The sequence below is a fragment of the Chroicocephalus ridibundus genome, chromosome 4 (assembly GCF_963924245.1).
Source record: "Chroicocephalus ridibundus chromosome 4, bChrRid1.1, whole genome shotgun sequence".
NCBI classification, from domain to species: Eukaryota; Metazoa; Chordata; class Aves; order Charadriiformes; family Laridae; genus Chroicocephalus; species Chroicocephalus ridibundus.
The window spans coordinates 5,120,622-5,146,757 of NC_086287.1; the positions used below are offsets into that span (position 1 = coordinate 5,120,622).

General features: G+C 41.9%; 1 protein-coding gene across 2 annotated transcripts in view; it reads left to right on the plus strand.

Moving 5' to 3' along the window:
• NAV2 (neuron navigator 2) overlaps positions 1–26,136 on the plus strand; it is a 234,703-nt gene that overhangs the window by 161,888 nt on the left and 46,679 nt on the right. For both annotated transcript variants that reach the window (XM_063331285.1, XM_063331286.1), the window contains 3 exons: positions 15,704–15,842; positions 21,096–21,387; positions 22,312–23,014. In XM_063331285.1, coding sequence (XP_063187355.1) covers positions 15,704–15,842; positions 21,096–21,387; positions 22,312–23,014 — 1,134 coding nt within the window. The remainder of the gene's footprint in view (positions 1–15,703; positions 15,843–21,095; positions 21,388–22,311; positions 23,015–26,136) is intronic.

The window sequence follows — 26,136 nt, forward strand, 5'->3', positions numbered from 1 at the left end:
AATTTTATCTCTTTCTGAGCTGTTTTCTACCTCATTGGCCATAAAACACTTTGCTCCTAGGCTATGAATTTGTATAGCTTCTTTCATATCTGATGTTTTTCTTCTCTACCATATTGCTTGTTGACAACGACATTATTTTAGAAAGCTCAGAAAGCAAACTGTAAATCATATATATTCATCCCAAAGCATTTTTTCAGAGTCCTGAGAAGAAAGCAATTGTGCCAGCTGCACCATTTTTATAACTTCATATGTTAGGGATCAAGCTGAAAATCTTAATGGTTGCAGAAGACAAGGAAGACTTACAAGAATGTAGAAGTAAATGGTTATTCTGTTCAGCAGTATAAATTGGAAGAATTAAATTTTTCTTCTTGGTCAATGGCGAGTGTGTTAAAATCTGTGATTGGCAGTGTTACATTCTTTGGAAAGAGGACTGATTTTTATGGTCTGGAGAAGGACGCAAAGAAAACTGCATTTAAAACAATGGGAATGATATTTCATTCTTGTGTTTCACTACATTAACTGTTTGCATTTTAAGATCAGATTTTTTTTTTCTTTTTGTATAGACTGTTCTTACTAACAAGCTATTTGCCCGGTTAGATATATTTTTCTTTGCCTTGATTATTCTCTATATCTGAAAAAAAAATAGCATAGAAAACAGACACAAAAGCATATACGTGTATATAGTAAATATGTTGATAACACTTCTTACTCAAGGAAGTTGAGACTTGACAATGTGTTTACATTTAGAAACAAATGTTTGGATCATCCGAGTAGAACGCCTGGATTCAGCGTTCATTTGGAACTCCTCTCGGATAGTAGCGTGCAAGCCGCATCGCTGCTCAGCATCCTCCGTTTTTATTGGATTAGCTCCGGTTGCCTGCCTTTTCCTTTCTCCGCTGTTGCTAGAAAGTAGCCGTTTGTGTTTATCCGCTCTGCTGTGCTTACTCATTTGAAGTGGGTATAGTGAAAAGTACGCCTCGCACTTGTGTCAACACAAGTGCTCCTTGTAGGCTGATGGCCTTTTTAAAACAATCTTTGAAGTAAGTATAAAATGTTATAAAACCATTTTTTATCATCTATTACACGTACATAAATAGTCTTTTCTTCTCCATCAGGCATGCGTGTCACCTTGCTGGAGGAAGCTGTGGTTTTCTTGAATGGCTGGTCAGTGAAAAGAAATTCCTAGGAGTTAGATGCTAAGTCTGTCTTACGCTATTTTCCTGACGCATTAGCAATGCAATAATCGTTAAGCTTATTCCAAGTCATTAATCTTATTCCATGTTTGGCTTTTCTGTGTATGCATTGACTTTTCCGGGCTGAAATCCCTGCTCTTCGAGCCAAGTGAAATTTTGCCGTTGACTTAAGTGGCAAAGGACTTGCCTCGGGACTAGAAAAATCTCACCATCTTTCCCTAAACGTATGACTGGTCGGTTCCAATGCATTGCATAGGTACCCATGCGGTAGCAGACACTGAGGGCTCCTTTTTACTTTATTCTATATGAGTAATTTTAACAAAATCCTATTCTATGCTTCGTGTGTGCACTTGTATAAATAAATCCAGACAGCACCACCATAATACAATTGCCTGCCCCCAGGGAACTCTCCGAGGCAAGAGAGGACTCATACCCTTGAGGTTTAAGAATGTGAAGAAGAGTATTTCGTAGCATGTAACCCTCATAAGGCTGCAAACTTCGTGCCTCCTTCAGTCAGCAGAATGAGGGGAATTTAAAAAATGGATCTTCATTTTTCCGGGCCCGCTTCTCCTGGCTCCCAAGCTCCCTTTGGAACCACGCTGCAAAGCCACAACTTCTATTTTCTGCCGTAGGGTTTAGGGTCTGTTTTCTACCATACCTCCTATTGTGGGTTGATGTTGCTTCCAGTGTTCCTCCGGGTTTAACTAGAAATGCCTTCCCAGCATTGACAATTACATATGAGCACGAGATGGGTTGTTTTCTTTGATTTCCTTTAACACAAAACATAGTTAGTTTAGGTTAGTACAGTAAATTTTAGCCCTGTAATGTGATCCATAATAGGTATAATGGTGCAGCCACACCAGTGTTGCTGTGTTCCTGCTTTTATTTTCTCATGCATATATTTAATCAATGAAAGTACTTTAAAAAGGTATATTTTTATATAATGTGCTCAAGTTAAAAGAAGCGTGTTCAAAAGTGTGTTTGAGTCTGTTCAGAATATGTTTTGGCTTTACAAATGTATTTTTTCCTCATTTAAATAATCTTAGTGTTCTGTAGGAGGAAAGAAAGAAAGAAAGAAAGAAAGAAAGAAAGAAAAAGAAGGCTTAAAAAGTGACTGTTGAGATTATTTTAAGACACCAGTTTACCCAGTTGTAATGGAGTTTCTTCCAGGGGGAAATGCGGCAGGCGCTTCGTACCACACGTTATACAACAGCTTACAAAGACTGTGAACCGCAGTGGCTTTACAGTCTATGCTGCTTGCGTTACTTTTATAATCATTGCAGTCATCAAATGCAGACGTTTTATAAGCTCCTAACTGATATATCTCAGTTAATGAGAAAAAAATACAAAGGAAATCAACATATTGCAGTAAAACCCCATTTTTCAGGCGTTTTGGTGTTCTCGAAGGGAGACTTTGAAATGCGGGAAGATTTGTGCCGCTTTAACCTAGAATGCAAACCTGCAATTATGGTTTGGGGCCTTTTCAAATAAGAATCAAACCACACGTTTCTTTGATAAGTCTTTTTTTTTTTTTTTTTGTTACCTGCAGTTTTCGCTGGGTTCAGGCGGTGAACACAATCCTTACTGAGGTTAATGGGAATAGCACACGAGCGCGGGGAGAAAGAACGAGCGATTGGAGGTGCAACGATTTTATTACACTGAGTATTAGGACACTTTGCAGCCTTTTCTAAGCAGCTGTTCTTTAGGTAAATTAATACCTGGGGTCTCTTTACTTCTCCCCGACTTTAACTACCATAAAAGAACTTAACGTTAAGCTGTTCGCAGCTTATCTCACCCCATTGCTATGCGAAACTTCTAACACAAACGCTTTTATAAACTGCAGCCATAACACACTAATCTTCTGAACTTCCTGACCCATAAAACTATGATTATTGCTACATGTAAAATTCATCTGGAAATATCCCTCTGTATTTAGTGTTATGGGTATTATGTTGCAAAATCCCTCCTCCTCTGCCGCGTAAGGGCTGCCAGGAAAGCGGAGGACAATGGGGCTGTAGATGGGCGTATGGAGAGTAACGCCGTACCTTAATCTTGTGATTTTGGTTTTATTTGGAGCTGGTGATTCAACAGATGGGATGTTCGGATTCTTTTTTTTTTTTTTTTTTCCCCCTAGGTTACAATTTCAGATTTGATTATTTTTGGAATTAGAGTATTTCTGGCTGTTCTTATTTACCATTAGCTACAGGTCAGTGGCTAATTTCCTGTACAACTCTGTGAGCAGATAACTAAGAAACATCGTGTTTGTGGGAACTATTTTGATAAAAGACAGGAAGGATGTTAGAGATCAGAAGGATGTTATTCCAGTTGTGAGTCTTTTAAGAATCTGTTAATACCTGAGAGTTATCTCTAGTAACTATTCTGTGATTAAAGTGATGAATGAAGAGCAGTTTACGGGATTTGTTAATAAAGGATACCGGTTAAACTCAGCAGAGGCAAGAAAGGATCAATAATAGTCTATGAGTATTTTTACCTTCCCTTTCATTATGGATAACACTTTTTTTTTAAAAAAAAAAAAAAAAAAAAGCTGTGTGATTCTCATCCAATCTTCAACAGAAATAATGACATCTGCAGCTTTCCATTTATACACATCCACATCGTGAAGGGGGTGCGTTGACTGCACTCTAGGGTGCAGGCAAACCAAAAAGCAGAAGAGTCATGTTTCTGTCTTTTATTCACTACCAGACTAACCTAATATAGGTAATCGTCCAGCTGAAGAAAACCCTAAAAATAAAAAAGAATTAAATGAACAGCCTTTTTTCCATTTTAAAACAAACATTTGTGTTAAATGATGCTTTTCCCAAGCCACTTTTATTATTAGTGTTGTTCTAAATTGCAAGTTGTCACATCCACCAGCTTCTAAATTGCCAGTCCTCTGTGTTGCTATAGTAACACCGTGGCCACTAAAATATAGACTCCGGCATAGAAAGGCAAGCTCAGACTGCGACTCATTTATTTGAAGGTTTTGGCAGCAGAATATCTCCACAAAGTCTTTATTTTATAACCTTGAATACTTGCATTTTAACTCTTTCAGCCAAAAAGACAGCATTGTGCTAAAAGACGCGTTTTATTTAAGGTAGGGTACCCAAGCTGGACAGAATTCATAAATACGTGGATATAGCTGACTTCTGACTGCTCTCCCTCTCGTCTCTCTGATTTTGGGCCAAATGATTGATGGTTTTCTTGAGGTGAGGCTAAGAGGACAGCGTGGTATTGTCTTCGCTATTTCCTCCGTCTGAAAGGCTGCCCATCTCCTTTTCATGACGTGATCCCTCATCAGTAACCTGGACAACGGAAATCTACCCTGGTTGGATTAGAAATGGAGTTTCTTGTTTAGTGAACAACTCTTTCTGTAATAAAGGGAACGGACTTGTGTATTCCCATTTGGCTGGAAGTCAGCGTGTTGGTCAATGCCAGTAACTGTAAGAGTCAGTGTTTCGTGTGTGTCCCCATCTAAATAACAAAATACAATAAAAGCTATAGACTCTATCTTGAACTTAATCCCTTCTCCTTGTGCATATTCCTGTAATACGCTCTTAATTTCATGAGCTCAGACCTTTTTCCCCTAGTCTGTTCTCTGCGTTTTGCAGTCCAATTCCCCGACTTTCAACTCTCTGTCGAGTTCATCTTATGTCCTCACCGTGGCTTTACATCTGACAGATGTCTCTCTTCGGCCTCAGACCACCTTCCCAGACCTCACCCCTAACCTCAGTTGCCCTGTTCCAACGCCTTCTCCGCAGGCTCTTCGCACACCTACTTGTAGCCTTTCTCCTACCGACGCTGTTCTGCTCGCAATGACCTTGAACCAGTCCCTTGGCTCTTCATCCATCCGTGGGCTCCCTGACCTCTTGCAATAGTCTTCTACTCCAAGCTCCAGTGCTGCCTTCCACGCCCAACTAGTCATGGCTATCCAACGCTACTGTGTTTTCCGTCATCTATGTTATTATTACCATTCCTCTTGTATTTCTAGTATTTTTGGGGGTACGTGTATCATTTCCTTCTCTGTGCCCATTAGCGCACAGGAGACTCCATGAACAGTGCATCCACATGGGCTCTAACTGACCAGCTTTCCAGTTCTCACTGTCTTACAGGTTTCTGATGTTTACAGGTTATTTCACGCAGCATCTAGCATAAGGGTAATTAGCGCCTCTGAGCATTACTACCCACGGTAAATAGAGCTGGTGTAATCTCCCATATTAGAATTAAAAAATCCCATCTGTACGGCAGAACGCAGAGATTTGGGAAGAATCCCGTTGGAAAGTATTTATATTAGGCTAAAATAAGAGTTTTATATTAGGCTAAAATAAGAGTTTTGAATGCTAACCACTGTAAGTTTTTATCAACCAAAGATGTATAAATACCCATCTCTATTCTACTTGAAATAAAGGGAAACAATGAGCCCCTTACTTTACAACTGTAAATGAGGATTAGTGTGTTTAATCCCTCATCGGATAAATCTTACATATCTTGTCTCAGTTTCACAAGGTCTTTATTAGTGATACAAGTGGATAAATTGGTATTTTCAGTACCATTTGTACTGAAAATGTTTTTCTACCCTCCCCCCCCACCCCTGGCCCCCCCCAAAAATAATTGTATTTTACAGGTGTTTCAAATATTTTATGTTAAAAGATTTGGGGTATGTCTCCTGCTATATTCTCATAAAACTATAGTTGTTTCAGCAGCAGTCACGTCGTTGAATCCGTCCGTAAAAGCAGCGTAGGAAATACACTTTTAGAGATCGCAGTCTTTTAGCTGAGCACAAATAGTGTCATTTAGTACCTTCGAGTACAGGGTTGCTGACATGGGCTTTTACTTCATGCGATACGGTAGGTGATCCGGAGGCACCCCCTCTGCCTGCTTTACTGCCATCAGGTTACAGCTCTCCACAGATGACCTAGTCCCAGCAGAAAGCCTTGACCTCTCACTTTTTCAGCACTTCAGAGGTTAATTTTGTTGAGGGATCAGATTTCTTTCTAGGGGAAGTTTCTGATGATCACCTTCCAGCCAGGCTTTACTTTCCACTGTCTTTCAGAGCTGCTGAATGGTGAGGGCTCTGTTGGAAAACAACCTTGCTCCAACTTTTTTTTTTTTTTTTCCCCCCCCCAAGTCTCTTCCTAGATAGTCAAGTTACAAGCTGTTTTATTTAGGGGGGTGTTGGATGGTAGCCTAATGAAGGTATCAACCTGCAAAATAAATCTAAGCCCCTTTGCTGGAATTCTTCATGGGCAACAAGGTGGAGAAGTGCTTTGGCCTGGGAATATTGCAAGGTAAGAGATTTTCTGCGCTTTTGAAAGCCTGGAAGTGTGTTGTGTTACACCTTTGTGTAAGTTAGGTTTAGCTTTGTAAGCGCCGGCAGCAATGGCAGCACATCAGATGATGGAGTAAATCTGAGAAGTTTTCTCCCTGCACCATCTCTTTCATTTGCATTGCGGCATGCTACATGCAATCAATACATTTTTAGGAGATTAAAAATATTTGAATAATGTAATAGGAAATCCCTTATGTGAAAACTGACAGTTTTGTTTTTTCTGGCCTTCCTTCAGGATCCTGTGAGATTTATCAACTACTTATTAGCGTCTCGTAGGTTGCAATCTAACCGGCTATCTTTCCACGAGCGTTACGGGCTTTCAGCCTCCGAAAACTATGGGGCTTTGTTATATTTTAGCCCTGTAAGTTTGCTTTCTGTGCAAAGGAGGAACCTCTGTGGGAATGAGCTCACTCTGCAGGGAAACAAAGGCGTGTGTGAGGCTCTTTCAGGCCAGATCGCAGCCCAGAGTGCACTTGCTCTTTAGGACGTAATATGCAGTTCTTCGCCCTCCCGTGCAAATTTCTGTCGGCTTCTCGATTTGTCCGAGTAAGATTAGAAGATCTTTTTTTTTTCTTTCTTACCCCCAAGCCTTTTGCAGTTTCTTTCGGTTAATTTTACAGGCTGACATAAACCAGGGTTTATGGGTACTACTTAGGATGTTGCAGTTCTTCTAGGGAAAAAAAGCCTGCTTTAGGAATTGGTAGTAGCTGACGTCTTCCACACATCTCCATATTACCGAGAATAAAGTATTTCACTTGGTGATGGCTGTGTCTGTTCTATAAATCACTGGCGTGATAACGGCGGTTGTTTTTCAGTGGTTTAGCTTCCTGAGGGACAGCGCTGTGCCCTGTGATCAAATTAACACCTCCTATTGCCAAGTTCAGCTTTGTTTTAAGACATACGTCAGCAGGCTGTAATGTGTGCAGAAAGGCAAATTTTGTGTTTTTCTCCTTTTTTTCTGGTGGGGGAAGTGTGCGCAAACGTACGCCTGATCTTTGTCTCCATGTGCTTGGCTGGGGCTGATCCTACTGTGCCAGAGGAGCAGTTCTCATGTGTGAAATCTGTGCTTTGCTGTGCACAGGTTTGGTTTTTGCCTTGATCAATTTATGTAGAAGAATGTCTGTAGAATTTTATGTATTCCGAATAATGAAGAACTTCAGCAGTGACTGTGAATTGTGTCCAGTCTCCGTGCCTGTGACTTCTTAATTTTATGCCTGTTCGGGATGACAGCCTGCAGACCTTACGAGATGTGCGTCAGTAGAGTTACAGCATCAGGAGGGATTAAACAAGACTGGGAGGCAAAGGAGCTGCCAGCTGCTGGGGGGTTTGGTTCTGTGGGTGTGTTTAGTAGCCACCTTTCCCTGGGAGAGGCTGCCCAGTGGTCCCACTTGGCCATTCGTGCTGGGGGAACGGGTGGGTGAGTGGCCCTGGCTGAGGGACAAGTGTCCCTGCCTGGGGGCAGGTGGTCACAGAGGCATGTGGGTCCAGCCCCATGAATCTTCCTGCTCAGCAGCGGGGAATTTAAATGCCTCTTGCGTATTTTTGTTTCCATACTACCCTTCATTCCTTTCCTTCCACTTTTTAGTTATGTCAGTCCTGTAAGAATTTAGCTAATCTATTATTTTCAGTGTTTAAGCCCAACTTTATTGTGTTTTGGAGGCTTTAGTGAAGGAGGCTGCCAGGTACCAGTAACTGCTGGTGAGCTGCTGAGCTCTCACCAGCTCAGTCCAGTGCTGGAGGAGCGTGCGGGTGGGAGATGGGTGTCAGAAACCATGTCAGTGGTTTCAGTAAGTGCCACCCCTTCTTTATGTCGTAACTTAAATACTGTATTTGTACAAGGGGGTGATGTGATCCCCAAGGTAGCTGCTTTTAGGGGAGAAGAAAGTAAGGCAGGGGAAAGAAACAGGCACAATCCGGTGTTTGGTGGTCATAAGAGGTCCAGAGGGGGCCACGAAGATGATCAGAGGGCTGGAGCACCTCTCCTATGGAGGCAGGCTGAGAGAGTTGGGGTTGTTCAGCCTGGAGAAGAGAAGGCTCCGGGGAGACCTTATAAGCAGCCTTCCAGAATCTGAAGGGGGCCTACAAGAAAGCCGGAGAGGGACTTTTTAGAAGGGCATGTAGAGATAGGACGAGGGGTAATGGCTTCAAACTGGAAGAGGGTACGTTTAGATTAGGTATCAGGAAGAAATTCTTGACTGTGAGGGTGGTGCGACATTGGTACAGGTTGCCCGGAGTAGTTGTGGATGCCCCGTGCCTGGAGGTGAGGGCTTTGAGCAGCCTGGTCTGGTGGGAGGTGTCTCTGCCCATGTCAGGGGGTTTGGAACTAGATGATCTTTAAGGTCCCTTCCAACCCAGACTATTCGATGATTCTATAGCTCTCCATCATTCCTGGGCATGGGCTCAGTCCCTGGGCAGGGGACCTTCTCCTCTGCCTGGAGGAGGGAGGGAGGTGTTTGGGCTGGGGCCTGGCTTCAGAGGGAGGAGAAGGCATGTTGCAGTGGTGATCCACACCTAGGTCTTTGCCAGGGAACTCCTCCCCATTCCCTCACCCCAGGGGAGCGCAGGGAGCTGGGGCCATCCATCCTCCATCGCAGCATCCCCAGCTGCTTTGGCTTGACCCCCGTGGGTGGGTTCAGTCCATCGCTGTCGCATGCAGGCTGTCCACTTCACAGGGATTTCTTTTCTTGGAGAGCACCAGGGGCTTTGTACGTAAACAGGGATTTCTGACTTTCGTTAGATGACTTTTCTCAGCACTTCTTACTGTCTTGGAAACAGAGGCATAACAAACAAAGCATATTTTTTTACGTAATAACAGCTAAGATTTAGCACTGATCTTATTGTAATATGAGAACACTGATTTTTCTTTCTGGCTTTCCCTGGTTCAGATCAGTTGGAATGGCACAGAAAGGATCAGGGATGAGTATCAATCCCATGGCCTTCAAAGCAAGGAGGGAGGGGTGCCACTGGCTGCATGGGTGCTCTGTGCACCCAGTGTAAGAGCTGGTCTATAAACTGCTTTATAAACACAGTAGGTTCTCAGCCAGAGCTCAGGGGACATGCCAAAAATATGGTTGGTGGGTCGTGTGTCCAGGAAAAAAGCGTTGGTAGCTGGTTGTAGCTTTTTATGCTAAATTTTTCAGACTTATCTGGGAGTTTGTGTTCCTCCCGCATCTGGGTCAAAGGCAGTGCCTTGCCCTGGGTTCTCACCTTCCCCCCAGGCTGTGCAATGCCATTGTTGGGAACAATGGCCAAAAAAACGAGTTCCACCAGTCAGGTATTTTACAACTGAATACAGTCGTGCTGGATGGGGCGTTTAGTTACTTTAAAGAGTGAAGGACTGAAGAGGCTCTGAGCAAAATGTGTGCAGGTGAAGAAGATGCCGTTGGAATTTCTGCTTTAGAGCAGGAGATGATGAGTTTCAGTAGAAAGTCGGGTTGCTTTCATCAAGCTTTAGGGTGTTTTGCATGGTGAACTCCCTGAGATTAGCTGGGTTTAGCATCTCCTGTGCGTGTGCGCTCAGCTGGGTTCACCTCGAGTTGGACAATGGCTTGGTCAAATTCCTGGTCAGATTTTAAGGGACAAAATAAAATCCGGTGTTATTTTTATAAGGTTATTAGCACTGATATAAAAAGATTAAACGAAAAGAGTACGTGCCGTTTTCTAGCTTCTACAGATCTTTTCTTACGCAGCCTTTTTGGACGCTAATTGATATTTTTCTTCTGTGAGTTATTCTCTTTTACGAATCAGTATTTTAAATGTCAATCCTGAAACCTTATCTTGGATGAATTCTACACAGAACTTGACAGAGAGCTGCTTTTCGGCTTGGTGGCGGCAAACCGAATGCTCACCTAACATGAGAACGGTCAGAATAGCTCACAGCGTGCTTACAGCAGTTTAACTCCGCACCAAAAAATGTCATTAAAAGGGTTAGATTCTGCTCCAGAAAGAACAGCTGGAAATGGTCTATATTCATTTTGCCTGGTTTACTTTTCACTTTTCATGGTCTGGCTTTACAAAGCGGTTCAAGGTAACAGGCCTGCCCCTGGGCTCCACCTTTGGTTAGAAACAAAGTGGTTTATTTTAAAATACCTATAATGAGATGTAATGAGAAGAGAGTAACTGAAGTCACGGAGAAGGTGGGTGATTAATAACCATGTAAAATATGTTCGTTAAATTAACTTCTCTTGAAGTACCCATTCTTTTGCAAACAGGTACTTGTCACCTTTCGTAACATTTTGAAAGGAAAACCACGCAAGGATCTGTAGATGGTTTTTGGATTTCTGACACAGTGATGTCAGTGCGACAGGAAACCCCAGAAGAAAACAGTGGAAACTGCAGCATTTAGTATCTCACTTTATAGCACATTTACATATTTCTGGCTTTTTTATTTTTCCGTTTTATTCTTTGAAGATGCTGTGAAGTTTCAATGGGTTTACACCTTGACTTTTTTTTTTTGCTGGGTTTTTTTTTTTGTTGTTCTCCTATCAACTCATAAATAGTTAAATTTTTAGGTAGAAGAGGATAATTGCTATGTTTCCACTTGAAATATTGTAAAGCCCCAAGGCCCTGTCTTGGACAAATGTATTTTTCAGCAGCTCATTGTAATTTTGGTTTTGACTGAAGATCCAGCAAAGTTAAAATCCACACCCATCCGTGGAGAAGGGTGCATTTTCAGCCTTTAACAATAGCTGTATTTAGTAGGTTTTTAATGACTCCTTTGCTTTGGACTTGCAAAGGGGGATGGTTTCTGCAGCGAGGGGGGCTGGCCTGAGGATCGCAGGATGGTTTCGTGCGCCGTCCAAGTTGACAAAGAAGAGCCAATTCCGTGGATGATGATTATGCAAGATGGAAAAGTGCTGATAGACTGTGGAAAAATACAAGTCTGAGCCTCACCGCTTTGCAAACCTGTTTCAAAAAGCAGCTTTGAGTAGTTGACCTGGTGGTGGTGCATGTGGGCGATCTGTAGTGGAGCGATGTTAGTTGCAGTAGGGCGAGCAGGCTGAGATGGGGAGGGAGAGGAGGGTGCTTAGGGTGCTTGGTTTCATAGAGGGCAGGAGACAGCCTTGTGTGAATTTTTAGGTGATGGTGGTGGTGGGTTTTAAGTGGGTGGTTGTTTGATTTTCCTATATAGTACGCTTTTCAGGGGTGGGGTTTTTTTTGTAATTTTCAGTAATCAAAGTAAAGTTTCAGGTGATCGATCAAATCGAGAAAGGAAAGCCCAAACATTTCAGCTTCAGGTTATGGTTGAGTAGACTTTTGCTGACATCAGAAATTATTAATTGCACCAGCTAAATTACAAAGATGTTATCGTGGCTCTGGGAGCCAAGAACGCCGTAATTAGGAGGGCTGTTAGATTCCCCATTCTGCTTCCTTGCTTTTGACTTTAACCGTCAAGGCACTGAATCAAGGTGAAAGTGAACTAATTTATGTGGAGGGCTTGGGGTTGTTTCAAGAGCAATGTGAAAGAGATGCACCTCAATTTGTTAACGGATGCTGTCCTCTCAGAGAAGCCGGAGTCTCCACCCGTGTGCAGATGCTCACAGGGAGTGGCGTGTCCTATACTGTTATATGTTACACCACATACGGTGGGATGGGCTTCTTGGGGTGACGAGCTCTTAATGTAATGGACCGTTGACAGCAGGTTAAACAGCGTATGTGCTTCAGTTGCATTACTTTTTAACAGTATATGCCATATGCTCATAAAGTTGCTTGCATTGTCATCTAATTTACAGAGTTCAGTGAACGCTACACGCATCTCACTGGCATTAAAACCATCTATGGAGTTCCTCAAAAGGGAGGCATCAATAATTATTTACACAGGCTTTAAAAATTATTTTAAATTAAATTATCTTAAGGATGTTGGGTTTTTTCTTCCTTCACATCCTGTTGTTCTTCAAGCTAGAGGCTGACCCCTCCCTCCCCCACCCCCAATTAAGTGATTTGGCTTTTTTAAAAAATAAACGTAAACCTGAGATGTCTGGTTTTAGTTGACACAGCATCTTCCCTTGTCAGAACAGCCGGGCGCATCGGTACCATCGCTTGGTGTTATCAGCGTGCCTGCAAAAGCTGCGTTGCTTAACTTCTGGCAGACAAAATACTAGACATCTATTTTTGGCGCTCAGAGCGGCTAATCTATTTTAATTTAGTAAACTTGAAAATACAGAGTTTGAGTCGTTCATAGTTTCCTTCAGACATAAAAGACTCAAAGCCCAGGATATACTTCAGAGGAAGCCGCAACCATCAATGTATTCAGGTGCATGTTTCTACCTTTGTCCTTAGGCACATGTCCCGGTTCAGAAGGGCACTTAAATATTTCCATAATGCCTTAGATTGCCCAACTGAAGTCAACAGGGCTGGTTGATGCCAGTAAAACTACTTATGATTAACATTAGACACATTCTTTAGATGCTGATGAACTGAGGCCTGTGGTAGTTTAAGAATGGCAAATGGTTGGAAATGTAACGTTTCTGTACATTCAGAACATTGTTCTATTTTATGGGGGTTTTTTGGCCATTATCCTATCTCCATAAGAAGAAAATTAAATAGTTAAACATGAAAAACGTTAGCACTGCTGATATTATTCTTACTAGGATTTTATTATAAGTTCAGAAATAGAAAAGAAGACGTTAGTTCTTACACAAAACTTTGGAAACTGAGGAGCATATTCTTTTATGTGGTTATTTTAATAACTTGTTTTGTAACCTTATTTATTGACTTATGAAATGTAGGAATTGTAATTGCTTTATGTTATAGGTTTTGAAATAGAAGTAAATATCAGCTATAGGGCCTGTTGTTAAAAACTGAAATGGAGAAGTAGTATAACTTTCAGTATTTTGCATTATAATATTTAATTGCCTACTCTTAAAAAGGGTGCTTCAAAGAAGTCTTTCCATTCTTTTCCAAGTTTGCAATTTTTCCATGCTAGGTGGGGGAGGGAGGGGAATATGATTTATCCCCCCCCTCCCCTTTACATTTCATGGATTTCTTTATATGGTCAATGCAACTTTCATTCAGTTATGATGAGAAAGACTTTGGAAAATAAAAACAGGAAATAAAACTGTTGTGTAGAATCTGTCTGGCTTTCTCGGACTCAACGGGTCTCACATGGCATATGGAGTTTTATTTTAACATGCGCTTCTATTTTGCATTGCAACGCATTCCTCTAAACATATTCAGGTGAGGGCAAATCTAGGGGGGAAAAAAAAAAAGATTATATCTCTCCTTTAAATTGTAGCATCACCAACACTGTAGACTAGTTTCTTTCCGATCAGGAGGGCTGGAGTGTCTGTGGATTTATCAAATAGCGCTTGGAAAATCTGTGAAGTCAGGGCCATGCCTGTAGCTGGGGCTCTCCTGGAAGCCGATCAGAACTGGCAGGAGCGTGGTTTTGTGAGTTGAAGGACACCGGATGAAGGGCCACCTCATGGCTCCACGCAGGGCAGCCTGCAGCAGGGGTCGGTGGTTGGTCCCGGTGCCTCTCCCCGTCCCTCCCCGTCCCTGTCCTCTGCCAGCACTCCCAAATTTCCTGAAGGCAAAATCGATCTGGCTTGCTGAAACTGTTGATCTGAGCTTCCCAGCTGGCCGCCTCTGCGGTGATAATGGGGGAAAACTGGCACAAATGACCGTGCTGGCAGATTGATGAGGACCGTAACCGGGAACGAAGCGGTAGCAGGGAGCAGCTGCGCGCCATAAGCCTTTCTGCCCCTTGGCCACTGCCCTTCACGGGGTTCAGCAAATTGTGCTGCTGTGCTCCGTTCCCTGAAAGGCCTTACGCATACATGTCGGGGAACAAAATATTCCCAAGTAAGCAAAAAGCAATTCAAAATTATTAAAGCATCGCTAAAACCTGTACGGGTAGCTGTTTTGTAATGCTAGGTGAGAAAAACAAAATGCTTTTCTTTTCAAAGTTGCCAAAGCTTATATAGTAAGGCTATATAGTAAGTCAGTGGTGAAGCTATGAATAAAAATTCAAGAAAGCAGACATCGATTGCCTTTCTTTACGTAGGTCAATAACACGCAGTTCAATTTTAAATGCATATATTAAATGTCCTGTATACCAGTTCGTGAATGGCTTCCATTCTACGGTCAAAAAACTCACTGCAATCTCTTTGTTACAAGTTTGTAAAGCAAACAGAAATGGAATAGGGAAGAGAGTCTGGAGCTCCCAAAATCTGAGGCGGTGGTGTTAAATAGCTGGAGAACTGCCAGGAGATGAGCTCTTGCCCCTAGCTTTTGCAAATGATCTATGAAATTCATGCATTTCCAGCAGTAGTTATCCATCAGTGGACTGAAATGTCTTCGCAGAGGTACTTACAGGACAGTGTTTCAATCCCAGCTGTATTGTTCTTGGAGGTGGAGCACTTGTAAGCCAGTTTATAAATCTCTTCCTTAAGCAGCTTATTTTTAAGGGTGTTTTAGGAGTGGAGTATCCAGCTTGACTTTTAGATCATTTTGATTCTGTCTGTTCTAAACACTCAAGTCGCTTTGGGCATGGACATTTTTTGTTTGTGCTTTCGGTGTCCTAAACTTCCAGTTGGGTGTTTCTCATTTTCTAGAAAATGTTGAAGCTGTCTCACGCTGGAAGAAAGTAGTCCTCAATAGTAAGCTGTTCATAGATCTCCTTGAAAAGGACGTTTGGCCCAGCTCAGGAGAGTTCTGTGCCAGTTGAATAACTAAACTTTCAATTACTAACAATTTCTGATACCGGTGATGCCATCAGTGGTAGAGCCAGGTTGTTGCCCAGGTCTATGGAACAACCAGGTAACAAAAGTTCCTTGCACTTAAGTGCCATCTCTGCGTTTCAGCTTAGCAAGTCAGTGCTACGCCTCCCTGGAGATGCCTTCTTACCACCGCCTGCCCCTGCTCTGGGACCGCAGGCAGAAACTTTGGGGGTCGCGTGAAAGTTTGTTGACTCATAGAAACTTTCGATTGAGTCGCTGAGAGTTGCATCATTGGTGCTACCGGCTTAATGATGGTATTCATTAGGCTTTGTGGCAACCACATGGTCAACGAGCTGTATGAATTTAGACCTGAAGTGCAATGGAGATAAGTTAGGAAAATGAGCAGACCGTTTTCATTTAGCAACCACAAGTAGGATAAGGCTTGTAAAAATAATAATTTTCCTTTTGAATGATGTTTTGTCTTTTGACCCTTGTTTTCTGCCTTCGTTGTCCTTTTTCTCCAGCTGGGATGACAGCAGCTCTGTCAGCAGTGGGATCAGTGACACCATAGATAATCTCAGTACCGATGACATTAACACTAGCTCCTCTATCAGCTCCTATGCCAACACACCTGCCTCCTCCCGCAAAAACTTAGACGCACAGGTAAGATTTCTGCTTTAGACAAATAATATTGATAGTTACTCTTTTCTCTGTGCAATAAGTATAATGGTTTTAAGTTGGATGAACTTGAACACACAGACAGCCTTCAGTACAGACGGTATCATTGAAAAGTTCATGTAACGGTAAGCAACGGCCTTACCCTACGTGGCATTTATGAATATTTCCTCTCTGCGTGGAATCCGTGGCATCTCTGCTGCGGCGGTGTGGCAACAAATGGCTTCTGCCTTCCTAGCAGCACTGCTGTGTAGAAAACATGCATCGGTAGATGGGAAATTTTAATTTTTTTTTAGCTCTAGAAAAGGTATTACTTTTTTTCTTAAAGAATAGAATTTAACTAATCAGTGTGAAAGTCTAAAGATTATTCACACTTCCATTGGAAATATAAGTGTGCTATGCAAATGAAATAGATTATTTGAAACTTCCAGGGCTGCGTGTTACTGCAGACTTTCTATTTTTGGCAGCATTTCATAGGAGGATAAATTTTACGTCCATCAGCAGCCTACGTGTACATTTTGGGCTCAGACACCGCACATCCAAAGAGGGTAAAACAAGTGAAGATACCCAACAGGTTTTCATTCATTAATTAGATTGCATATTGAAGAGTTGTGCGGTAATATAATCTGCTTTTTTCCCCCGGTTGTGTAGAATTTTGTTTGGAAAAGCATGGGGCTGAGGAGTCCAGCTTTGTTCTTTCGTACACCCACCTGCTTGAGGGACTTGGGTGTTCTACGTCAAAACAACCGGGATGGGGTGACTTGGCTTTGCAGCCGGTAGAGGAGAGGGGCGTAGGTATGACCTTCTCCTCTGTTTCTTTCCTCTTTTATTCTTCTCCAGTCCTTTTCATGAGTGGACCCTAAATCTGGTTTTAATATCAGTGTAAATGTAGACGTGTGGTTGCTGTGAAGTGTTACGCTGCCTACAGGACTATGGTGCAAGCATGTATTAGTCTTTGTTCCCTTGCCACAAAGTGCATATTTGAGCCTACATTAAAGATTTCCAGTTAGCCTCTGGTTGTGTGTCAGCGATTGCATGTGTGCTCGAAACTGCTAATACAAGTCCCATACAAGTTGAGAGGAGTTAAGATCTATGAAGTGTGTTTTTCAGAGAGAGTAACATACACAACTAGAAGTATTTTTTGACAATTGTTACCGTCTCAATGTTGTAATACTGTTGGAAAAAAAACAGAAGAAAAAGGGAGACGTGACTAAACGTTAACCTAAGAAAAAAAATAGAAACTCATTTGAATTCTATCTTCTGATGGATCAAATTCTTGGAAACACCTCTGAGAGATCAAAATCTGTGTTGACAAACTCCTCTTCCTCCTCCACAACTATTACAGCATCCAAGAGAGAGCAGGCGTACACCAGAAGGAAAGCAGCTGAAGCTTGTACAGACAGTAGGGCGCAGCCATTGGAAGAGGAAGCTGGGAGCCAAGACGTACAAGTTGTGTTTGCAGTTTTTTGATGTGTAGGTCTCTGACCTACTTATCTCCTCAGTTTTCATGGCTGACAATATTTGTTCTAGGTATTACTATTATCTGCAAATTATTGTCCTTAAAATACTTCGTTTTCATTTGAACAGAACATCCTAATCTTCTAAACTAAGGGAATGAAAATAGCATGGAGTGATGGAACCATGCGTAGCTTGCAGGGTTGAGTTTTTGCTGCCCAAAGTAGTCCTCAGAGCTCATGACACAGCGAATGCTGCATTGTGTGCATTTTTTCTGTCGTACCTGGAGCACTGTATGATGGCCTGTGCCCAGGTTTGTGTTCCCCTGGGTGGTGAGCTGCAAAGGACTGGCAAACGTCTGCAAAGGGATGTGGGCTTTTCTTCTCAGGGTATCCACTGCTTTGGTTCTCCTAAATAGTAGGCCCTTAACTTTTAAGCTGCTGTGATTTTGCCACATCTTTTTAAGGTGGTACAGAAGCTGGATTTCAGATAATTAAAGAGGGCGCTTGAAGCTAATACATGTGCAACTGGGAGTCCAGACAAATAACGCAGCCGCATCAAAGGGAGAGAGCCTGAACATGTCAGTGTCTGCTGATAAAATCAGTAACTTACACAGAATCATCTCTGCAAAGGAAGAAGACATGGTTGCAGTAGAAAAATAAAGTCCCTGCTAAGAAACTGATTTTCAGAGCTGCTGAGTACCCCGTACTCCAGAAGCTGTAGTTTCTCCATCTTTGAAAAGCAGGACTTAAATTAAATATGACGTTAACTCCATCATGATAGATATTCATAGTTGTAGCCCCTTTTTGTAACAGTGCTGCTAAGATGTTCACAGATTGGTTCTGAACAAGCTAGTGATCGGAACCAGAATTTGCCTTACCACGGTCCCGTGTCTTGCTCCAATTATGCCAAGTACCAAATGACTTAATGTAGCTATACCACTTTTGGGGCCCTAATATTTTTCCTTTATATTGCACAGACTTAGATAAGTTACTTTTTAACAGAGCATTGCATATAGTATGCCTTTAAAGACATGTCAGGCACGTATTTTAAGGAGAAATTAAGACCTGGGTGACACTTGAAAATAACTTATTTAACTGCAGTAAGGTGGAAGAGGGGAAGAGATCAAGTAATAAACTTGATACATAATGCTAAAAAGACCAGAAGATGGAAAGGAAACAGTTCTTTTCAGTAGAAAACACCAGCATCTTTAAGCTGTTGGATCAAGATGACTTCTCAGTTTCGCTGAAGCAAAGGTGGGTTTGGCCTGTTCGCAGCTGCATGAGTAGATTTACAGCACTGTAGGTATAAATTGAGAAATACTGGTGGTTACCGCTACTCCCAGCTCAGTCGGAGGGCAGGCTTTGCTCCCAGATCATGCTCGCTGTGTCTTGCCATGACCTCCAGCAAACAGCATTTCCACTTTCACCCACCCCGGGCCGTTCAGGCGGGTGGAGTTTCAGCTGCAATCCCAAAGCCAGGTTTCACCGTGTTTTGGGTTTGATTCCTTAGTCATGTTTCTGTGCTGTCCTCAGTGTTTACCGTTAAACAGAAACACCTCTGGCCAGAGGGCTCCAAGGGGAGATGTGCGGCAGTTCAAAGGCTACGGAAAAACTTGGGCTGTGGGCGTAGTTGTGGAATGAAATGGAAGAGCGCAAAGATAGAGGACTAATTGTAGTGCCATTCCCTGTGTTCGGATTGTACTATTCCTACAGATGTAGAGGGGGGAAGTAGAAGTTACAGGAGTATTTCATAATCAACCAAAACTAGAATAAGTCCTTTGCCAGCAAGTTGGTGTATTTCTTGGTCTCAAATGCTAACGGTGTAAATATTCCAGACAAGGTACTTGAAGCAAGTTTTAATAAGAGCACGTGAGGGATGACGGTGAGGTGGTTTTGTTGGTCGATTATTTGATACTTCTTGCCTGTGCTCTCTTCCAAGATCTGCAAACTTAGGAGACGTTTGCATGAAATGATGGTTTTAGAGAAACACAGGCCATAGAAACAGTCACCCTGTGAGTTTATTACACACCTACCGATGGTCATAAATAGAAAGGTGGCCATCCCCAAACCTTGCAGCCATACAAAAGCAAGCAGCGTTTCGTTCAAGTCTACGCTGAGTTGCTGTCTTTGAATGGAGAGGCAGGGAAACATCAGTTGCATAGCACGAGGAAAATACAACAAGAAAATAATATCTAAATCCATAATTCAACAAATGCATCATAGTCTAATGGCTCAATATACAGACAAATAACCCAGGCCCTAACTCTTTCACGTGAGTGAAGAAAGATCATTGTGACGTGTGGTGTCAGCTTTCACATACTGATCGCTGAGACTAGTTTTTCAGGCTTTTAAAAAAAAAAAGTAATTACAGTAAAAAGGAGAGGAAATTAAACTACACCACCACCACCACCCCCCAGATTCTTTAATATTAATGGTGTGATCTGGTAAGTCATAAACTTGAAACATACTTTAAGAACTTAAAAATAAAATATAGCATTTTGCTGAAAGCATGGTAAATGATCCTGCCTCCTTTCCTGAGCTTTGCTTTTCTGATTATCAAGAGGCAGTTAAAGGCTGTGGGCTTTATAATGCTCGGGGGTGTTTAAAGTAATTTTATTTTAAGTGATATTCCCGTTCAACTACTGCACAGTGCTGAGCACATTCATCTTCTGCGGAGGCTGCAGGGAAGAGATGGCACTCAGCATCCTCCCAAAATTCGCCAGCTCTTACTTGGGAGCTTCACGATCTAGTCTTGAGTGGCCGGTCTCTTTCATGGTACTGTGATAGTTGGAGAACACTTCAACTATGAATTCTTTATCCGGGTCAGGGTCAAATGCGTGGATACTGTGCCTGATTGCAAAGTAGTTGGCTGTGGTGTTACAAAATTTGCCCAAATTAATCAACAGCATATGACAGGAGAAGTAGAATTCTGCAAGAGTAATCATTAGCAATAGAAAATGCTAATGTATGGGGAATCTATCTTATATATATATACATATATATATAGGGTAATAAAATTACCCTAAATACAATTAGCTGAGAATTTGGCAAAGGCTTGCTAATGAGAAAATTCTGTATTTGGCATTGAGTTTTGCAAAATTCTCTACAAAAGCCTGGCAGCACGATCAGTCTGTGCAAAGAATAGGGGAAAAAATAGGTTTGTAAGCATTGAATATAAATTAAAAACGAAGGTAATTTATGTGTTTAACTCAGTCTTGAGTATTGTTAGAAAGTTGCTGGGGATTCGTTTTTCTTCAGCTCTTGGGTGTCCTAATACGTTAGATGAGAATGAACAGCATTCCACATCTTCAAATCTGTTCAAAAAGCTGCCTCCTCGTGCTCTGGAGATCAGGTTGCCAGACAAGAGACAGGAAAGCAGCAAGAACAAAGGAAAGCTGGCTGCACAGGTTTGAAAGGTTTTTTTGGCATTGCAGTAAAAAGGTTCGTCAGAAATTCGAGATGGAGGATTATAAATGTCATGGAGCTGAATATGTCCTTTATAAGTCAAGTGCTTTTTTTCTTTTTTTTTTTTCTTTCCTTTCTCTATTCTAAGGGGCATGGCTATTATGCTTTTTGTATTTTTCCCTAGCATATTAAATAAAAAAAAGGTCATTGCCAGGGTTCATTTCTTCCTATGACATTCCTTTATCAAAGGCATGTTCTGTTTATTACCACTTAGAGATGGCTGCTGAGTTGATTAATCAGTTTGATGGTTCTCATTGATGAAGCTTCTTAAAAGAAAGGCTTGCTCTGAGGTTGTCTTTCAATTCCTTATCTGTCCTAGACGGATGCAGAAAAGCATTCCCAGGTTGAGCGTAATTCCTTATGGTCCAGTGATGAAGTCAAGAAATCAGACGGAGGATCCGATAGTGGCATAAAAATGGAGCCAGGATCTAAATGGAGGCGGAATCCCTCTGATGTGTCGGATGAATCTGATAAAAGCACTTCTGGTAGGAAGAACACTGTTATTTCGCAGACGGGCTCCTGGCGACGGGGCATGTCGGCTCAGGTTGGCATTACCACACCAAGGACTAAACCTTCAACCACCTCAGGCACATTAAAGACACCTGGAACAGGTGAGAAAAGGTGTAAGATATAAACAAACCAAAAAGTGTGTTCGGTATGAAAACAGTTTAAATATTTTCCAGAGGCAGAACCTGAACTTCAGGTAATCCTGTCTTTATTTTTAGGTATTGTTTTAACCTACGCAGCATCTCCTATGTCCACATTTCTGTTTCTGTTAATTTTAAAATGCATATTTTGGATTAGTACACTGCGGAAATTGTTTTTGTGACAACTCTAGTCTGAAGCCAAGCTATTTATTGGGCACAGTATTGCCATATGAAGAATAAATAATATAATTTCAGCTTTTGAAATCATGGTTAACGTTAAGAACATACCATGTGTGTGGTTGAGGAGATTTTTTTTTTTTCCCCCCATACTAAACTAGCATGTTAATTTATACCAAACACTGTTTAGTTCTGGATTTTCTTCTAAATGTATTAGTGATTTTAGCACTTGCAGATGCGTGAATGAAAATTGATTGAATTTGCATAATCAAGTAATTTAAGTTAATACCTTTCCTCTTACTTGATCGTGTACACAACTGTACATGAAAAAGTTGAAGTTAGATACTTTTCTTGAACTTTCCTTTTAGGAAAATTATACTAATGGCCTAACACTACTTGTATCTAATGATAAAAAAGGATCAATCTGTGGCAGTTCCAGAGGGAAACTTTTTTTTTCTTATCTGTCACTATTACATAAGACTGTTCTGCTTTTCATATTCTCGAGGGCAAACACACCACATACTTTCTCTGGCAAGTCTGCATGTATAACTCACTAGAGTGGCATGTACGTTCAGTGCAGACTAGATCATAATTTTTAACCACACTCTGGTGGCTAACACGCTTTTGCTTTTCATGCTGCTTTGAGTTTTTCATCATTTGCTTGATGTTTTCAAGTCATTAAATATTAGAATTCTTTTTCTATTTTTGTAGGGAAAACTGATGACGCCAAGGTATCAGAAAAGGGTAGACTATCTCCTAAAGCTGGACATGTTAAACGTTCCCCATCAGATGCAGGACGCAGCAGTGGTGATGAATCCAAAAAGCTTCCCACAAGTAACTCTAGAACAACTGCTGCTAATGCTAATACATTTGGATTTAAGAAACAGAGCGGGTCAGCCGTAGGCATGACTATAATCACTGCCAGTGGGGCAACTATCACCAGTAGATCGGCTACTCTGGGGAAAATCCCAAAGTCATCTGGACTCATGGGTAGGACCACTGGTCGGAAGACTAGTGTTGATGGCTCACAGAACCAGGATGATGGCTACTTAGCACTTAGCGCCCGAACTAATCTTCAGTATCGTAGTTTACCCCGGCCCAGTAAATCCAGTAGCAGAAGTGGAGCTGGGAATAGATCTAGCACAAGTAGCATAGACTCCAACATAAGCAGCAAGTCAGCCGGGTTGCCTGTCCCTAAAATGAGAGAGCCTGCCAAGGTAATCCTTGGAAACTCTCTGCCAGGATTAGTCAATCAGACTGATAAAGAGAAAGGGATTTCGTCTGACAACGAAAGCGTGGCCTCATGTAATTCTGTTAAAGTGAACCCTGCATCACAGACTGCTTCTAGTGGAGCTCAAAGTACTCACCAGCAAGGAGCCAAGTACCCCGATGTGGCCTCTCCCACTTTGCGCAGGTAGGCAATAAATTCATCGATTGTGCAATGATGTTAGTCGGAGCTGAATGATCAGGACTCTTCAAGCCAGGCCTGGCTGTGTTTTGTGGAGCACTTTCTATTTAGTGTCCTACATCAAGGTCTTTGTTTTTACATTTAATTTCACGTAAACAGGTTGGCCAGTGTTGTAAATACTCAGTACATCATGTGGCAGCAGCAAAAATTTAACATTTGGGAAAAAACCACCTGTCTGGCAGAAAGTTTGTCAATTGTAATATGAGTCTCTGTTACAAAAACCACACCTAAAGGCTTTATCTGTGCAGATATTGCAGGAATAAGAATTTTCTTATGTGAAGGTTACTGAAGATTTCTTGCACCAATGTATCTGTAACAAGCCTGGAAATACTCCACTGGTGGATCAAATTATGAATTGGCAACAGGAGAGTTATTTCGGATTTTCGTTAAGACGACGGCATAATTTGACCGGCCATACGTAGACTCGCATGCCTAACCCAAACCGATCCTTCGGTTGTGTGGATTCGGCCACACAACAAGACTCATAACGTCAGGTTATTCGACTGTGTAGAAGAACCCTAAGTAAAATTACTGTCTAAACTGGGTTGAATTTTCTTATTTTAATAATATTTTTTTTAAACAAAAATCTTATTTGTCTTCTATTTCTCCAGCACTACCCCACACGTTATTTTAACGTCAACATTGGGTTGGTCAGGAATTAATTTGCTGATGCAGCGTGCATCAAAGCCTTGACATTGGTGAAAGGTTCCGTTAATATTCTTTTTCAGTTTAATTTGACATTGAGTAGCTTGTCTGTTTCAAGTTGCGGTGTTTTGCATTTCATTTTGTCTCGATGCCCATAATACCCATACAGTTACGCTACATCATCCTGCTTCCAGTGATGTGAGAAAGCCACATTCCATCCGAAGCACCAGTGCAAGCATAATGGCTGTGACAGCAGCTTAGGCTAATGCTGGGAAAAGTTGTAAACGGTTTCTTTTTAGATGTGTGGTTTTATTTGAAGAGCCTATGCAAGGATAGTTCAAGATATTTAATTTATTTTATTCCTGGTTATCATTAGATAAGCCGTATCCTTCAGAATATTTAATTTTCATCAATGACTACTTAAAAAGAAAACTTCTGATACATCTTTCATTGCTATAGCGTACCCCATGAGAAATGCGGATTTTCAGTGTTGCAAGCCTCAGGCACGTTATTCTTGAAATTCGATTGGAAATTTTTTTGTGATTACTAGAAAGCCATGTTGCTAGCCATGTAATTAAAATACTACATTAGCAATACATGAAACTTGGAAGAGAAGACACTGAGGCTCAATTTAACTATTCCCTCCTTTTGATGTACAGTTTCACTCTTGAATTTTCAACTGGCCTGTCTAAATAGTCAGGTACTGAAATGTGTCAGAGTTGAATTTGGCCCTGTCTGCTTATTGCTGATTTTGAGAATGACAGTTAAGAAGATTTTGAGCTCGATTTTCATAGTCGGTCGAGATGAGTTGCGCACGTTGGTTTTTACATATTTCCTCTCTGACCTGTAACTTTTTTAATATTATACAATAAATTAGAATCCAATTATTATTATTATACAGTAAATTAGAAACATTTGTAATTATATAGATTAACCTGTAAGTCTGTGAACATACATAACTTCTATGCTCCCATAAACTGAAATTCTATAATTCTGCAATGAGGGCCATCACTGTCTCTGTTCTCTCAACGTTCCCTTTAGCTCCTGTATTACATATCCGGCATGTCCCTTAAGGGAAACCATCGTTTATCTTGATGCATTTTATTATTAAATTGGGCCTTCGTGCTTTGCAGTATATAATACACTGCTTTTCTGTTAATGGGGGAGCTGCATGACCCAAGTGCCAGCTCAAATACGTCAGTCCCTTGTCAATAATAGTAGATAGGGGTAAACAGATGTCCTTCCTTGTAGGGTATGGCCTTCCAGAGTTAATCTCAGTGTTGATGTGTCTGTCTTGCTGGGTTCTCTGGACTGAAAGGAATGTTCTCCAGACCGCATCCTCTTCTGAAGATGTTTGTTATGAGGTTGTGGTTCGACCAGACCCTGCCTTTGGCGGCAACACGCTTTTGTTTGTGCCGCAGTGGAGCATCCTTTCAGTTGTATTAGAGGTGCTGTGAAACCGTTTGGGGAAGACTGCGTGGCGTAAAAACAGCTTGCAAAACTGTGGTGTGGGTGGTTGGTGGTTTTTTTAAGCCCTAGGATCCTATCTCTAAGAGTACAGTTCCCCCAGCGCAAGCGGGGAGGTGGTATGCAATGGCATAGGAGCAGGAATACCCTAAGCTGGTATTGCTGCTGAAGGCCGTGTATCGCTGCAATATGGTTTGATGTTTTGCGTCATACCCACTCCAATAACATTAACTCTAAATAAAACCTAGACTCTAAATGTCTCTAAATCCCTGTTGGGATGGGTTTTATCATTCAGACTGACTTGTCTAAGTCAGTGTCTCCTCATCAGCGAGGTGTGGTGTCCAGGTGAACCAGGTTTGCCAGACCTGTGCTGGTTTGTGAATGTCTGTCTACGTCAGGTGGTGAGAGGATCATGACACAGAGCAATGCTGGATTATGAGATAGGTGTAGATTGGCATTTTAGCCTGATCCAGCAGGGTTGTCCAGGTGTGGCAAAGCAGCAATCCGGTTGAGATGTGTTGCAGGGGTCTTACACAGGTACACTGGAGCTGCAGGTAGCACCCGTGCGTAAGTACAGTGCTTCTGGACGTGGCTGCACTTGCTGCACGTGTGCTGTAGGGTGCCCAGCTACATGACACAGCCTGGGTTTCTGGGAAGTGTTGGACAAAGTGACTTGGTGTGCATGTGTCGTACCAACAACCTGGGCGTGCTCAAAAGCAGAGAGAGTTCTGCTGGGTGCACACCCACCCGTAAGTCTTTAGGAGTACAGAAGTGCTGTTCTGCTCGGAGGACTACAGTCCAATAGATACCCACTTTGAAAGATTTCATCCCCAATGCTCCACGCTGTTGATAAGAAAAAAGGAAATCCAGATAGGTACATGTGAGGAAAACTAAGGTTCCAATCAGTGTCAGAAACAGAAGCAATGTTTTGGGGTGGATGTTTGAAGCTGGAGTCC